This window comes from Carettochelys insculpta, chromosome 9 (genome assembly GCF_033958435.1).
Source record: "Carettochelys insculpta isolate YL-2023 chromosome 9, ASM3395843v1, whole genome shotgun sequence".
Lineage (NCBI taxonomy): Eukaryota > Metazoa > Chordata > Testudines > Carettochelyidae > Carettochelys > Carettochelys insculpta.
In genome coordinates, this window is record NC_134145.1 from 18,362,222 (window position 1) to 18,378,793 (window position 16,572).

General features: G+C 41.0%; 1 protein-coding gene across 1 annotated transcript in view; it reads left to right on the forward strand.

The window, feature by feature from the left end:
- Positions 1-16,572, forward strand: part of CACHD1 (cache domain containing 1) — a 199,094-nt gene that overhangs the window by 143,082 nt on the left and 39,440 nt on the right. The window contains exons 5-9 of the mRNA XM_075002823.1: positions 6,014-6,140; positions 9,055-9,199; positions 11,015-11,231; positions 14,423-14,572; positions 15,734-15,967. Of these exons, the coding sequence (XP_074858924.1) occupies positions 6,014-6,140; positions 9,055-9,199; positions 11,015-11,231; positions 14,423-14,572; positions 15,734-15,967 (873 nt within the window). The remainder of the gene's footprint in view (positions 1-6,013; positions 6,141-9,054; positions 9,200-11,014; positions 11,232-14,422; positions 14,573-15,733; positions 15,968-16,572) is intronic.

Below are 16,572 nucleotides of genomic sequence, written 5' to 3' on the forward strand. Positions count from 1 at the left end.
GAAATAAAAATATTGCAAGTTGAACCTCTCTGGTCCAGGACTCTGTGGTCTGGCAACTGTGTGGTCTGGTAGGACCATGGATGCTGCTGAACCAGAGAACCCCAACCAAAGCTAGCCATTGGCTGGGAGCTCAGCTGGTCTGGTGGCAGGTAGTCTTGGTGACCCAAGAGGGGCCAGCTCGGAGTGGCCTTACCTCCTTGGTGTGGTGAACTCCCTCTTTAAGGACCACTCAAGTCCCAAGAGTGCCAGACCAGAGAGGTCCAACCTTTAGTGAAAAGTCCTGCATTATTTCACAAGAATGCCTGCTAACTTGTAATTCTGGAACTGAAAGTATTTGACAAATGCAGCCTTAAGTTAGAAGGGAGGCTGGTAGTCCACCTTGTGGCACATTTTGTCAGGTTCTTGTGCTTGTAAAACTTGTCCCAAGACTGGCTTTGCCAGAACTATGAGATATTAAAAAACGGTCAGTCATTTAAGAGATTAAAATGTTTGAGGTGAGGGAGAACAGAGTCTGAAAAGAATATCTGCTTGATTTTTGTAGCTAGGAACAAGAAAGTAGGAAGACTGCCGGGATTTCTTGCTGCTTTAATAGATGGAAAATAAGAGTGCACCTGAAGGAAATAAAGCTTATTTTTTCAGCTGTAGTAGTTCTTGCTTATCTGACAGCAGATTTTGTGCTGTGGTCATAGAAAAATAAGCAGTGGGTTATGATAAAATTGGCAGTCCCTGGAGAAGGCAGCTTTAAACCAACATGCTAGCTGAAGGAAATAAACCAGTAGAACTTTTTAAAGAGGAAGAGCAGCCACAAAGGATGATGGTGATTCTTGTAATTTGTTGGAGGTTTGAGAACAATCAGTTAGGAAGGTGAACAATATTTTTTTCAAGTGAGGAGCTGACTTTGAATTCAAAGCATTATTGCTTAGCAAAATAATAAAGACTAGCTTTAGTGCAGCAATTATTAAAGCTTTTAAGGAGGAAATATACCCCTCAAATTACTTTTAACTGAATGGTTAAATCCCAAATTCTTCACTGGCATCATTGACAGATAGATATGTTAATACTCTTTTAAGCAATTATTTTGGTGAAATTTCAGAAATTCAACCTGGTGTGATGAGTGAGAGATTAGTAGCCTCATTTTTTAGAGATGTTGATATAACTACTTTGCTGAGTCATAGAAAAGAAGGACCAGAAGGAACCTTGATACCTCATGTAACCAGTCCTCTACACTCACAGCAGGGCTAAGTATTGTTGAGGCCGTGACTCGCAGGTGGATGTCTAACCTTTTCTTAAAAACCTCCAGAGAGGGACATCCCACAACCTTGCCAGGTTATTTATTCCAGTTGGGAAAATTTTCCTAATGTCTAACCAAAATCTCCTGTGCTGCAGTGTAAGCCCATTACGGTTCTTCATGTCCTGTCCTCAGTGGTTAAAGAAAATAATATATCGGCCTCTTCTTTGTAACAACTTTCACATACTAAAAGACTCTTACCATGTTCCCCCCTCAGTCTTCTCTTCTCCAGACTAAACAAACCCAGATTTTTCAGCTTTCCTCATAGGTCATATTATGTATTCCCTCAGTCATTTTTGTTGCTGTTCTCTGGACATTTTCTAGTTTGTCCACATCTTTACCAAAGAGTGGTCCCCAGAAATGGACGCAATATTGCATGCAGGTGGGAGCTTCTCAGTACTGAAAAGTGGTTAAATCCCAGAATCTATACTGGTGAAATTTGAATTTAAATATCCAGTGTTTAAAACTTCTCAGGTGCTCAGATATATGGCACAACACATACATGAGCCAATAATACTTCAAGTAAATTTTGGTCTTTTCACTTGAGTGCAGAGTCCAATAAAGTACTGAACATACTTCTGACATCTTCCATCAGCTATTCTATGCCTGTACGAAAAGCAAACAGCTAAAATGTTTTTTGGCAGTCTGCCACCCACTAAACCACACAGCTGAGCAGTTCTATCAAGCGGTCTGTATTTGTGACTTACAAAAACCTGCTGGCAGGCAGGGAAATTAATAATAAGATGCAGGTTTAAAATAGCAAACAAGAGTTCGATGCTCTGCTACAGAATGTTCCCGCACATACTTTCATGGCCTAATTTTCAGAGATATGGAGCCTTGAATTTCAAAATGCAAACAGTAAATTTTTCTGCATTCTAACAATGGGGAGGGAAAGAGGGTACCACGCTGGTTTGTGCAAATGCTGCATTGTATATCCTGAAGCTGGCAACCTGAAGTGCTCAAAAATTGAGAGTCAAGCTCTGCAAATCATGAGATTGGTTTAAAAAAATCAAAATTTTAAAATATTAAATTTGGGGTGGGGTTCATTTGCTTTATGTTTTTTGAGCCTTTAAGCTTTTCTCAACTAGTATGATGACTAGAATTTCTGGATTACATTTTTAAAATTACACCTAATAACATGGCTTCAGGAGGTGGGGCATAAAGAAAAACATGAAATATTATGATGCACTCTATGGAATTGCAAAACTTGGCAATGCTAAACCATTTTAGATTGCACATTATTTCTGCTCCATATAAATAACTCTCATTCCAAAGAAAATATCTTTACGATGGCTAAACAAAGTTTCTCCGTACAGGTTGATCCTATCAGCTAACAACTAGGGTTTGAAAACAACAAGAAGTCCTGTGGCAGCTTATAAACTAACAGATATTTTGGAGCATAAGCTTTCATGGTCAAAGACCCGCTTCGTCAGATGCATGGGGAGGGGGGCGGTTCCAAAGGAGATACAGGCTAACTCAGCTACCCCTGTGAGATTAGGATTTGGGCAGGCAGGGAAAACAAACATGCACGGTGCATTTATGTCAAGAGTATCACTAACAATTTCCAACCCCACAAGGAACTGACAGCCTCAGGAAACATTTAAGTGATTTAAATAGAAATAGCAATATTCACAAATTTTGTTGACTAGCACGGCAAATGAATTCTAGTGTGATGAGCCCTCTGCTTGAGAGTGCTAATTCCATGGATCAGTGGTGGGCAACCTGTGGCCCACTGAGGCTCCGCCTGCGGCCTCCACGATCCCCTGCTGCCCCCTTACCCCCCCCCCCCACCTCTTGTGCATTGGGACATGGGAACCCTGCACTTCCTCCCACTCCTTCCCAGCACTTTCATACTTGTGCAAATTGCCTGATTTGTGCTTGTCCCTGTTCTCCACCCCCTTCCACGCCTGAGCTGGAATGCTGTAAATCAGCTCTGTGCGCCATTCCAGCTTTGAGAGGGAGGAGGAGGAGTGGGATGGAGAGCGAACCAGGTGATTTGCAAGCTCTGAAAGTGCTGAAAGGGAGTGGGGGGAGCTGGAAAGTATGGGGCTCTGGTGCCCCAGTGCACAAGAGGCGTGTGGGGGAGGAGTGGCTCACAGGGGGAACCCCAGTGGGCTTGCGGGTTGCTGCGGCCCACTGAGGTGGAGGAGGGCCACTCGTGCAGCCCACCCACTATTTTGGGTCGCCCGTCCCTGCCACAGATACTGGTTACATCTGGGGCACTTGCTTTGATCATTGCAGCTGACCTGAGTTGTTGGCTAGGTGCAGAGAGAAAGAAGCAGTCCTGCCGATGGGGGGAGACAGGGGGACTAAAGGGGGACAGTTGTACAGGAGCTCTGGACTCCTTTGAAACACCACAGCAGTGCTGCCTCTCCACTCTGTGGCTTTGAAGGATGAGGGGGCAGTGCCGTGGTCTGAGCAGCACTAAGAGCTGACTGCCTAGGCCCCGCCCCTTCTGCCTTAGCCTTGCCCCTTCCAGGGGCATGGGGCAGGGTCCTCTTCCCACCTGGCTCTGGGGCCCAGCCCTGCTGGAGAATAAACAACATTCTCAGAGTCATTGTCTTGCATGGAATTTAAACTATTATTCGGAGAGAGAAGAGGAAGTTAGAAGCAGTGGGTAGGGCACTGGACTTGAAGTCAGGATATCTGAGTTATTTTTCCAGTTCTGCCACTGACCTACTGTGAGACTCTGCCCAAGTCACTTCAGCTCTGCATCCCCTGTTGTCCTTTGTCTTTTCTGTTTGGGTTGTAAGGCCTTTAGATCAAGGATTGCTTCTTTTTTGTGTGGCGTCACGTACAATGGAGCCATGCAGTTGTTTGGGGTCTGCAGGCACTCCTGGAATACATGTAATGATAAAGGACGAAAATAGAAATAGCTGTACAAGGTAATTACACTCAGCTGCATAGAGAGAGAAGCCATAGAGTCACGAACCAATCTGGGAAACCCAAGAAAGTGCTAAGCTGTTGAGGGTGTTGAACTGCAAATAACCATCTTCTGCTCAGGTATTTGAAGTACGTCATCTGGTTGTGGCTTGAAATATTCCATCGCATTGATTCCAACCTGAATACTGCTGTGTCCTGATTAATGTACGAGAACCTGAAAATGAAACTGGCTATCCTATTTTTAGCATCTGTCTTGAGGGAAAAGTAAGAAGCAAAATTTTTATTAAAGGTGAAATGTTAATGAGATCTTTTCCAAAAGTACTCTTACATTTCAAAGCAAAGGTGTTGTTTGGAGCCCAAGAAAGGAATCTGCTTTTTGAAAAAGTATCCATCTAAAGTTGATGCAGGCCCTTTAATACTGTTGGGCAAATATCTAAAGTTACTCCATTATTAAAAGTTTGATTTTAATTTGTCACCAGCGAAAGGATAGTTTGGCTTGTGTGCAATTGAATCCTGTTATCCATCCGGAAGGCATGGAAATGGGGTCATGTCAATAAATTGCTCTTCTCCATCTTCTGTGAGCCTTCAGCGTTTTTTCCTCTTGCTTTAAGAAAATCAGTGGGAGTACAGCTGTCTAGTATCGTCTGTAGAAGAAACATAGCAGTTGTGCTGCATGTCTGTTGCTTCCTTCATCTTGTATCAGTTTTTGGTAATAGGAGAGGTACATGCACCTTAACTGACAGCTAGGAAATTTCCATATGACTGCAAGAGGGGGGAAAAAAATCCTCATGCTGTTTCTGTGTCTCAAGCTGGGGTTCTGTGGGAGTCCAGGATATATGGTTTTAATATGTTCTGTCAGAGGCGATAACAATATGAATGTCCTATTCTGGTTACTTGAATTGAGTGTGCTTAATCTATCTTCCTGTAATGTCTGTAAAATAATGTTCCTGTGGCATCAAATATTAACAACTCTAGATTTTATATTTCTATGTCAATCAACCTTATCATAGGCAAATAGGTTTATCTGTGTTTCTCACTGAGCCGTGTCTGTTTTGTTAAAGTAATTGGGTATAAATTACTGGCATACAGCTCTTGAGCTAACTTTTTTGTAGTGTCCGGCAGCTGTTTCTTTTCCAGGGCTAAAAGCCCACTGAAAGTTTTTTGTTGAGTCTCACTTCATAAATTAAAGCTTTGTCCAAGTAGTTTCCGTTTTAATAATGAAGCAAGAGCAGCCTTGGGAAATGAGTGAACATGAGCTAGGTTCTACAGCCAGCCTTTGTGCTCCTGTCCCCAAGAGTTATGTTTCAAGATCTATTGCTGGCTTTCTGTGGCATGTCTTCACGTACCAGGATTATAGTGCACTGGTGGTCAATCTTCTAGGGTTGTGCTAAATCAAAAGATTAGGGCACCACCATTAATCCTGGTTCTCCATTTGGTTATGAGCAGTAAGGGAAGACAACGGGAGAGTGTCTCCCATCGATCTCCTGCTACGGGGATGGCAGCACATATCGATTTAAGGTATATCGGCTCCAGCTATGCAGTAGTCATATCTGGAGTTGCATGTTTTAAATCAATTTTTTCCCCCGTAAAGTATCATTAAGGACATATCCAGACTGTCCAGTTTGGTTTTTAGAAGTTAAATCAGGAACGTACATGATTATGAGACGTAAAACTTATTGGCCTTTTCAGTACTACTTGTTAGCATTAGACACTATCATTTTGGATTTTCTTGCTATTTACGGAAGCGTGAGGTATTTTGAAGATGCCATGTAAGAACGTACACTTGTCCTTTGACTTTCTTTTGCAGTCCCATATATTTTTTTTTTCTTTTTCACTTGATAGTTCTTGCTGACAATCTGAAGTCTAACCCAGGAATTAAATGGCAATACTTTAGTTCAGAAGAAGGCATTTTTACTGTATTTCCAGCACACAAGTTCCGGTGTAAGGGGAGTTACGAACACCGCAGCAGGTACAATTTTATTCTTTTTGTGTACAGATGGGACCCAGCACTAAAATTGTTTTCTCAAAATATTGTTGTCAATCCACCATCCTGTTTTTCTAGGGAATCCTAATGAATATTGAATCTTTAGGTTGTTCTAAAAATCAGCAAATCGAATTTTCAACAGAGATTTTACTTGAAAAGGTAAAATCAGATTACCACCCCCCCCCGCAGATTACCCCCAGACATTTTCTTCTCTCCCTGGCTTCAGTCTAATAACCCTTAACAGACCATTTTACATATGAAAGTAATGACTCAGACTGCTAAAATATAAGTGATAGAAAATTAGTTCTTCATTTTCTGCTGGGAAAGTTTTATTTGAAACTGAACCATAAACTACAGAATAAGCAGTTGCGTGATTCCGATATCCGTGCTCTTGATCCATTTGTGATGTCACCCTTTTGGAAGGTAGCTTCACTGCCATTTTTTTCCGCCTCCTGGTGCTTTAGCACCCAACATTGTTTGCATTTAGCACCTGTGCAGAGTAACCTGGTGAAAAGCTATAACGTTAAGTCCTTCCTGCAGTTGCATGTCACATCAGCCATTTTGGAACTTATTCTTCTTTGCAAGTTCTGTAATGCAGAGTTACTGGATCTTACAGTACTTTTTTTTGCGTATAATGGGAAGTTCCACCTATCCGGAGACTGCAGAATGGAGGCCTACTGCCCTTCTGTTTTTTTTTTAAAAAAAAAGCCACTCCTAGTCACTGCTTGTTTGTTAATGCGTGGCTAATACTGGAGGTAATGGACTATTTAGGGTTGGCCTTACAGCTTTGTAATTTGCTCGCTAGAATAAGAAGGTACCTCATGATGGTCTTCTGAGAAAATCCAGTGACCTGACTCTCTCTCCTTGTATATTAATTAACCTTGCTGGATAACAAATCTTATCGAGGAGATATTAGGAATATTTCCTTACAAGAGAGAGACAGTCATTGAGACTGAAAAATGCATTTTACTTCTCTGTCGATATTAAGCACACTACTCTAATATGTAAGCATTTACCCTGTGGTCCTCTTCATCTGATCTCAGTGGCTGGGCTTGTTTGAACATGTGATGGTCTGAGAAGGGTGTAGTCTAAAGATTGAGAGACAAAAATTCCTGAGTTCTGATCTCAGCTATGAAACTGACTTTCTCTGTGAGCTTGTGCAAATTACTTTGTCTCTACTTCAATTTTTCTATGAGTAAAGTAGGAATATTTTGGAGAATACTTAGCTTAGAGGGTTTGTTGGATGAATAAGTTAACATTTAATTGCATTGAAGATCAAAATTATTGCATAAGTGATAGTTTTTAATACCATTGTAGAGCTGCAGCCTAGTCTATAATTAAGAACTGATTTGTGCCAGCTGTTTATTTCAATGTTTTTTCTAAAATCTTCTGTTCCCTTTAATAAAATGCCTGTGGGAGATATTAATGCAATAAAAATAGATCCCAAAACTCATTCTTAAAATTAGGTGTACGCCAACAAGGGGAAAGAGCTGTGCTGTTTTCGACTTCCTTATCCAAGATCTTTCTAATTCATCCCAGGTTTAAGACCCTGAAAACAGATCTTTGGTAAATCTTTCTCACATACCTCACTGTATCAGACTGTGTCTAAACATTTCACCATCTAGCATATTTTGATGTTGGCAAAACATACACAGGAAAATACGAAGTGCCTTTAGCAGACTTTGACAAATTTTGTTAATCCAGTTTTAAAACGCACAGATAAGAAGGGCTTGTGGAGCATGACGTCTGTGAGTTACATTCCAAAGCATTGATAGAAAAGCCCTTCTTGGCAGGAGCCTTAGTCTCATAGTGATAGACCAGACCTACTGTGCTAATGCAATTATACACAGCTTGCACAGATTTTTACTTGTCATGTAACCAGCATACATCCAGTATTATGTTTACCTCTCCATATGGCCAAGATTGACTGCATCAAGAATTCATTGTGATACAGTCAGTCTGAGTCACTTTTACTCATTCTGTTTCCAAAATCTTCGTGCTGTGTTTGCTGAGATAGCTATAAACAGTATTCCCAAACATTGTCACCACTGATGCTTGAACAAAACAGGTAATTTGCTGCCTGAAAATAGTTGCTGTGTGATAACGAAGGATGTATGTTCAAGAAGTGGACAGCTACATATGCAGACACTCAAAACAGAGACCTGATTATTAGTGGTGCGGAGCACCAAAGATCCCATTTGAGTCTGTGAAAATTGAGCATTGAGCATTTTTGAAAATCTGGTCCATTTTAATGTAAGTGCCTTAATCAAGGATTGAAGTGCCTACTTTACAAGTACTCAGAACTGAACATTTGGTGTAAATATTCCAGCCACAGTGTCCATCTGAGTGAATCATTCTGCAGTTGCTGGGATTTTCTTTTAGTCGATTATCGTGCAGGGGACTTGCTCACTAAGTTCCAGGTTGCAGAATCTCTGGAGGTACAGCTGCCAAAACAGTTACTGTGTAGTTTTGCTATTGTCTCCCCTGTCCATCCTTAGGCCCTTTCTTCCCTGTCATTTCTCAGGTGTCAGTCATTGCCTGATGTATGAAATTAGGCTCCTATCATGCAAACACTTATGTTCAGGCTTAATACGTCTTAATGCTCCAGGTACTAAGTAGAAAGTAATTGCTTGCAGGATTCGGTCCTTAGAGTGTAATCGTTTTGTGGCACAGATCTCTCTCTTCATGAAACCCATTGTCTGACTGATGCATCCTAACCCTGCAACCCCCACTCACAAACTCGTCAGGTTAAATTCTCTAGGTATTTTTTGCTCATGTAAAACAACATGAAGCCAAGCAATTACTTCTTTCTTCTCTTCCTTTTATTTCAGTTGTAGAATACTATGGGAATTATAAGATGAGAAGTCGTAATGATGTCAGTATGCTTCTGTTATTTCAGGCCTGTTTACGTCTCTACCGTTAGACCCCAGTCTAAGCATATAGTTGTTATTGTGGACCATGGGGCTTCAGTGACAGAAACACAACTTCAAATTGCCAAAGACGCAGCTCAGGTTATTCTGAGCTCTATAGATGAACATGATAAGGTGAGTTTTCATTAAGCCGTTAGTGTACCTTTCCTTAGTTTTAATCATCTTCAGACGAGTTTGTAACTTACATTTACAGTTTTGCATTTGTCTAACACAAAATCACATTTCTGAGTTACTTATGTCATAGTTTCAGGCTTTCAGGAGACATTTTATAACCATTTTTGTAATGAGTGGGAAGCACTGTGAGGCAGTGCATTAGGTACAGGACCAGATGGTAGGAGAACTATGGACTAATCTCAGCTTTGCCACTGGACATGCTGTGTGGCCTTGGGCAAATCATTGAACCTCTGAGCCCGTTTTCCAGTCTGTGAAATAAAGATAATTCACTTCGCTACCTCTTGGGGACGGTGTGAAACATAATTAATGTCTGCCAAGCTCTCACAGGGTTAGGTAAGAGGGAAGGCTAAAGCACAGAGGTGCTGGAGAACTGGATTCCATGTTGAAGGCATCGTGCAGGACAGTGGGGTCACTTGGCCTTTCTCTGCCTAAATTTTCTTCATCTGTGATATAGGAATAAGACTTAACGCATGAAAAGCATTTTAAAATCCTGGGATAGAAGATGCAGTAAAAGGCCAGTTATCCAGCATTTGGATATCCAGCACATTTGCTTAACCGGCACATCCAGCTGGGGCCAGCTACCATGGGACCAGTGTCCTGGCTGAAGCCAGCTGCTTTATCATAAAACTGTTACTGTACTGTGATTTCAGTTCAGCAGAACGTGTGAGTGTGTACTTAAAGTTAAGCACGTGTTCAAGTGTTTAGCTGAATCGGGGCCTATATGAAGAGGAAATAGTATGAGTAAAACAACACTTATTAATTATGCAGTGAGTTAGTAAACTTCAAATGTATTTTATAGGCACACATTTATAGCTCCTGCTGCATGCAGGGGACCCAGCAGCTTCCATGGGCTCCTAGGCAAGTGGGGCAGCTACGAGCTCCTGGAAGAGGTGGGGCCAAGGGCAGAAGAGGCAGGGCTGGAGGCAGCCAGCCCTTGGACCCACCTAGAGCACACCATGCTACCTTCTTCCCCTTCCCCTCCCTGCAGCTGTTATCACTGCCCGGAGTGTCACAGTGTTCTGGAAACAATTTAAAGAGCCTGCGCCCCTTTGAATCTCTGGGCCCTGGGGCTCCAGGGCAACTGTCACCTCTGCACTGACAGTGGGCCTGGTGGTATGCAGCCATGTTCCTATTCTGTTACTACTTGTGCGTCAGTCATACCTCATAATAAAGTACACCACTTATTTCATAAACTCTATCTTATTGATGCATTTAATAGTGCAAGGATTATCCCTGCTTTTTTTAACTTATCTCAGGATAAAAAGTGGTGTTGAATTTGGCTCACTGTCAGTGAAGTATTGGAAGTACAGGAAGGTAGTTTAGTGCTCATGCTGTTTGCCTATGGAAATTTCCAGGTTTTTTTCTCCGAGTGCTCAGTTTTTCTGTGGGCCCTGCAAATTTATTGAAAATGTTGTCTGCAGATTTGCGCTGAGTGATCTGTAGCTTGGTTAGGTGTGTGGTTTTTGTTTTGTTTTTGTTTTTTTTTTTTTTTTGGGCCTGTGAGAGTACGGTAACTATTATGTGTGAGCAGAATGAAGCAGATTTCATCTGAAAAACAAAGCCTCTTTTTCCTCACTCCGCATAAGTCTAATCCTTTTCAAATGAGATGGATTTATGGCTCAAGCATTTTATTTTTTAACAATTGGTTTTAAATCCATGGAAACTCTTCTGTTGGGCTATCATTGTGTATGCTACCACAGTACATAAAGCATTATAAATGGTAAAATAATCCAATATATTTTCTTCTCTTTTAAGATCTCAGTGCTAACCGTGGCAGACACAGTAAGAACCTGCTCACTGGATCAGTGCTATAAGACATTTTTGTCTCCTGCCACTAGTGAGACAAAAAGGAGGATGTCCACCTTCGTTAGTAGTATAAAGTCCTCTGACAACCCTACCCAGCATGCAGTGGGATTTCAAAAGGCTTTTCAATTGATACGAAATACAAACAACAGCACAAAACTTCAAGGAAGTAAGTCTGTTGTTGTACAATCCTTTATATTATTTTTTTAAGTTTGCATATTTCTTTTTTTATCTGAATTTCTTATGCTGACAGATGCCTGGGAGGGCAGTGTTTGATTAAAAGTATTTACCACATTGATCAAATAACATATACTGTATTTTAAATCCACTTACTAAACATCTTCTAAAATTGTCTATTATGTTTCATTTTGTTTTTTCCACCCACTGTCCTTTACTTCCCTTATTATCCGTAATATATAATTATGGAGATGAGTTGCTGGATATCTGAATTATTCCCCAGATGTGGATCCTTTCTAGTGGTAATCAATAGCACAGTGAAATTTTTTGACTGTCAGATGTGCTCTGCCTATGTAAAATCCTTGGGAGCATATTAAATATTCTCATCAAAAAAAATTTGCACAGAATAACAGTGTCAATATATGATATTTATATGTACCTGAGAGGGTGACCTAATTGTATTTGCATTCATCGAAGAAAATGTGCACATGAGTTTGTGAGTAAAGACATGTAGAGTTACTCCTGTCTAGTTCCATGTTTTCTGTTAACTTCAAAAATAAATATACAATTGACAAACTAACAAAATTGTTGGGAAAGGGGAAGATGGGTGGCAGATTGTACTGCCCACGTGTTTTTTTTTCAAGGAGTTCAGATTTGTGTTATTCAGTAATTGATTGCATTCAGATTGAATATTTGTTCAATCAAGCACTCAGCCATTTCCTCATTCCCGGTGCCAGTATAGGTAGGAGAAACTGGACTACTCTGATCGGTTTGATTTTTTTGGACATACTCCTTCCATTGCCTTTTCAGGTGATTCTTCCCATTATTTCAAATGGCCAGTGGAGAGACTCTTAACTGAAATTTACAATTCAGAAAAGAAAGCAATAACACACATCTCCAGAGCCTGTTGCTAGATCCAGAGCAATGAAGTGAACTGTGCTCCCATTTCACTTTGTGCTCTTCTAGATTGGTGAGCACTGGAATCTGTTGAACTATATGCCCAATATAGTTGATGCAATCTTGTATTTTTAGGGACTCTTAAGGGCAGGCTTTTAGCTGCTTCTGACAAAGCGAGGGAAAGACAGCAGCTGGATGATGATAAATTTTTGCAGCTGAAGTTGACTGGAGTAGTTCTTCATTAGTCACCATTAGTTTATTTCAACAAATGTTGTCTAGAGATTCTTGCTTATTCCTTTTGTGTTCAGAATAGAAACACTGGCATATTCTGCAGAGTAAAAACACAATCTTTTATTTTAATTTCATGCATTATATTTGTTATATTGTAGGGACAGTACACAAGGACACATTATTTGATGCTTAAACTTGTTCTTTTAAGGCTATCTGTGGGAAGGAGAGACTTTTTAAGCTTTATTATGTGTACGACAAACCTGAGAGCTTGGGCACCAGGACACAATGGTTCTGAGAAGAGGATGTGTGTTGCACTTGCAATTTCTTGTGTGCAGTCGTCTTGTCTTTTTGTTTGTTTGTGTTACAAAAAGAAACAAGATGAGATTCTTTTTACTGTGAAATTTTAGCATCTTGTTCCCTGAAAGGATATGCAGGCATGTCAGCAAAACCATTCACTTGCAGGAAAGTATATTAATAAAGGGGGGAAAAATGAGTCATTCCTGGAGTGTAAGATAAGAATTATATTGAAAAGATGGATGCTTCTGCATTCACCATCCTTCTGTAGATATCTATTTCTATTAGTGCCATCAGCACCTCAGTAATTATTTTACATTCATATGATGCCTTTCATCCCAGCATATTGCAGTGTGTTTTGCAAGTGGTATATGTGCAGGACAACCACAGAAGTTCTGTAGCTTCTGGATTTACAGCATTCTCCAGGTGAAGGAATGTGTAGCCTGCTGCACAAGTGCAGAAAATTTAAGGACCAAGATCTTGGAAGAATTGAGGGCCTTGTATTAAAAATTTGTGGTGATTGTTCCCCCCCCCGCCACCGCCAACCAGCCCCAGTACGGTTGTAGGAAGGAAAACATGGTTCATTAACTGCAGTTAACATGGCCAAAGATGTTCTGCCCCAAAATGAGGTTATGTTGGGAATAGGTGGGAGACATATTGGTGATTACAGACAAATGGAGATGTAAGAGTTACTTTTACAGACCGCTGCTAACAACTGCCACTGGTGCAGTAACCCTCCACTCAGCTCCTGTATTAGCTGGAGAGCCACCAAGAGCTTGTGAAATACAGAAATCATCTGAGTGCCTCCATCTCTGGACTGGAGCATAGCAGATACTTGACTCTTCAGCAGTGTAGGACAAAAAGTGAAGAATACTACAACCAGCCAGAATGGCAGAGCTAAAGAAGACAGAATATAATTACTTGTTAAGAAACGTTATTACTGGGGTTTAAGACCCCAGCCCCTGTCATGGGAATGACATGTACCTGAGGTCTCTGAAATAACAAGCAGTGCTTAGCACCTTGTGTTAGAATGTATGAAGTGAAACTCATGAATCTTTGTTTGCTGAAACTGTGTAAGGTAGTAAGTATCAGAGAAGTAGCCGTGTTAGTCTATATCATCAAGAACATCAAGAAGTCCTGTGGCACCTTATAGACTAACAGATATTTTGGAGCATAAGCTTTTGTGGGCAAAGACCTGCTTCGTCAGATGCATGAGTCTTTGCTCACAGAAGCTTATGCTCCAAAATATCTGTTAGTCTATAAGTGCCACAGGACTTCTTGTTGTGTAAGGCAGTGGTTCCCAAACTGGGATAATGGAAAATAAGTTTTAAATAAATTGCAAAGTTACAATCATTTATTATATCTGAATTAAATATCTTCCAATAAAGTTATTAATTTTTGTCAAAGAAAGATATGTTGTGGTTTCCTTTTTCATTTAATTCAGTGTACATAGCAGCTTTGATGGGGGTCCATGGACGGTTTGTGGGGTTGATTGGGATCCTGTGAGCAGTTTGGTAGGGGATGCTTAGGAGTCTGCACTGGTGAAAAGGGTGGGAACCACTGGGAAGGAATTACAAAGGTATTCATAGCCACACATTGTATGTTTTCATCCATTGCAGATACCTGAAACTGTTACATGTGAAGTTATCAATGGCCTTTCTTATATCTTCTTTTACTTATATAAGGGTTTTTGTGGCATTACTGAATGTCTCGAATAAACTGGAATTTAATAGGCTGTCTTCCATATATATTTCTGCTTAGATACAGATACGGTCATTATTTACCTGTCAGCTGGGATTACATCAAAAGATGCTTCTGATGATGATAAAAAGGCTACTCTCCATGTCATCAATGAGGAAAATAGTTTCCTTAATAACTCAGTAATGATTCTCACTTATGCACTCATGAATGGTAAGAAATTGTGCACCAAATTTCTGGTATCCTGTGCAGTGTTATTCTATTTGGTTTTTAAAGGTCAAAAGTGAGGCTTTTGCCCTGAGAATCCAGAGGTCATACCATTGATTACAGCAGTTTCCTATTTGGGGTATAAAAGTACTTAGTCATATATGTGCAAACCGACATTCAAATGATTTAAATATCTAAAACTTTGAATACCAGAGACAGTGGGGCAGATTCAGTCTGTAACCATCACCTTTCTCAGGAGTCTCACCCTCTGACACTAAGACAAAATTTGGAAGAGTCTCCCCATTAAGTCCCCAATTCAGCATGTGTTTAGCCCCTATTAATATCAATGAGATTTAAGTCTGAGCTTGAAATCAAGAATGTACTTAGGTGCTTTGCTGAGCTGGGGTTTAAGCCAAGAGTAAAGTTAAATATAAACATATGTACCGTGACACAGTGGTGGTATAGTTCTTGTACAAAAATATCTTGAGCACAGACAGCAGTAGACTGTCTTATTAGCATGGGTTGTGTACACAACCCACCCAGGAGAGCTTATACCTGACCATAGACAATATAGCTGCAACCCATCCTAACACAGTCTGTGGTTCTATAGCAGTTCATATCCCAATTTGAGCCCCCACTTCTAAGAATCCCCTTTGTTAGGTCATTTGCAGGGGTGGAAGCCTGGCATGTCTCCATCTAAAAGCATGAGAATTGGTGCTTGAGCTAAAGGACAAGGTCTGTTGATACCAAGGCTGTATAGCTGATTCATAAACCACTGCATGGACTAGTTACTGGTGGGAAACAAAGGGTTACACAAAGCTGTTTTAAAAAAGATTGTTAAAAATATCTAAACAGTAACATGGTCAGAACAACCATCTTGAACTATGTGAGAGCACACCTTTGAACCCTCGAGAGACTGATTCTATCTACATTATAGTTCACCTGAGCTGTAATAGTCATTAAATAATGCACCGCACTTTTACTTAAACGGGCATTCCCTGTGTTCAGACTAACTGCTTGACTTGGTTACACAAAGTGCATACTGTACTGTAGTTTTGCAACATTTTACCGTGTGTTTTAATTTGCAGTAATGTGAAGAAGACTCAAAACTGAAAATACATTTCCTACTTTCTCCTCCCCTGTCCTTGCAATCTCTCTTTCTTCCAGAGGGAGTGACAGGCTTAAAAGAACTGGCATTTCTCCGAGATTTGGCAGAACAGAACTCGGTAAAGTATGGAGTGCCTGATCGGAGTGCCTTACCAGTGATCAAGGGGAGTATGATGGTTTTGAACCAGCTCAGTAACTTAGAAACCACTGTGGGTCGCTTTTATACAAACCTCCCCAACCGAATGATTGATGAGGCGGTCTTCAGTCTGCCCTTCTCAGATGAAATGGGAGATGGTGAGTGCTTAGAAAATCTGAAATTGAGCAGAGGTTAGTGGTCCGCTTGCCAGGCAGCCCCCCCAGAAGGTGTTGCTTCTAGGTCTGTCCCTAAGGGCTGTGTAAAATTAAGACTTCAGGCATGGATTACATGTCAAGTTTTACTTCCACAGAGGCCTGTTTGTGGAAGGTGTGAGTAATGGGTCTAGTGGGTTTTGACTGAAGAGAAATTGTGTCTCGTGTGTATACTCTACTGATACAGCCTTGGCAATTTGGATTTGAGTGGAAAACTCTTCCAGGCTCCTGGGAACACATTTTCAGGCTGAAATGTCAGCCGCTGTCCTCTGCATTACATCAGAGCTGCTGTTCCCCTTTGAGCAGACCATAGGGCTGCATAATGGAGGAAGTAGCGTTCCAGTCAGATGCTGAACACCCCCTCAACAGAGCCCTGCATATAGCTTCATGAGGGGTTATTCCTGCTGGCCACTTACTTCTTCTTTTCTTCCTTCCACACGGTAGCTGAGGTAAGGAGCAGCATCTCACCAGACAAATTAGCAGCAGTTCCTGGAGTCCAGGAGACTCCAGCAATAGTGAGTCATGTGGGGCTAGGGAAGGGCCCAGCATAG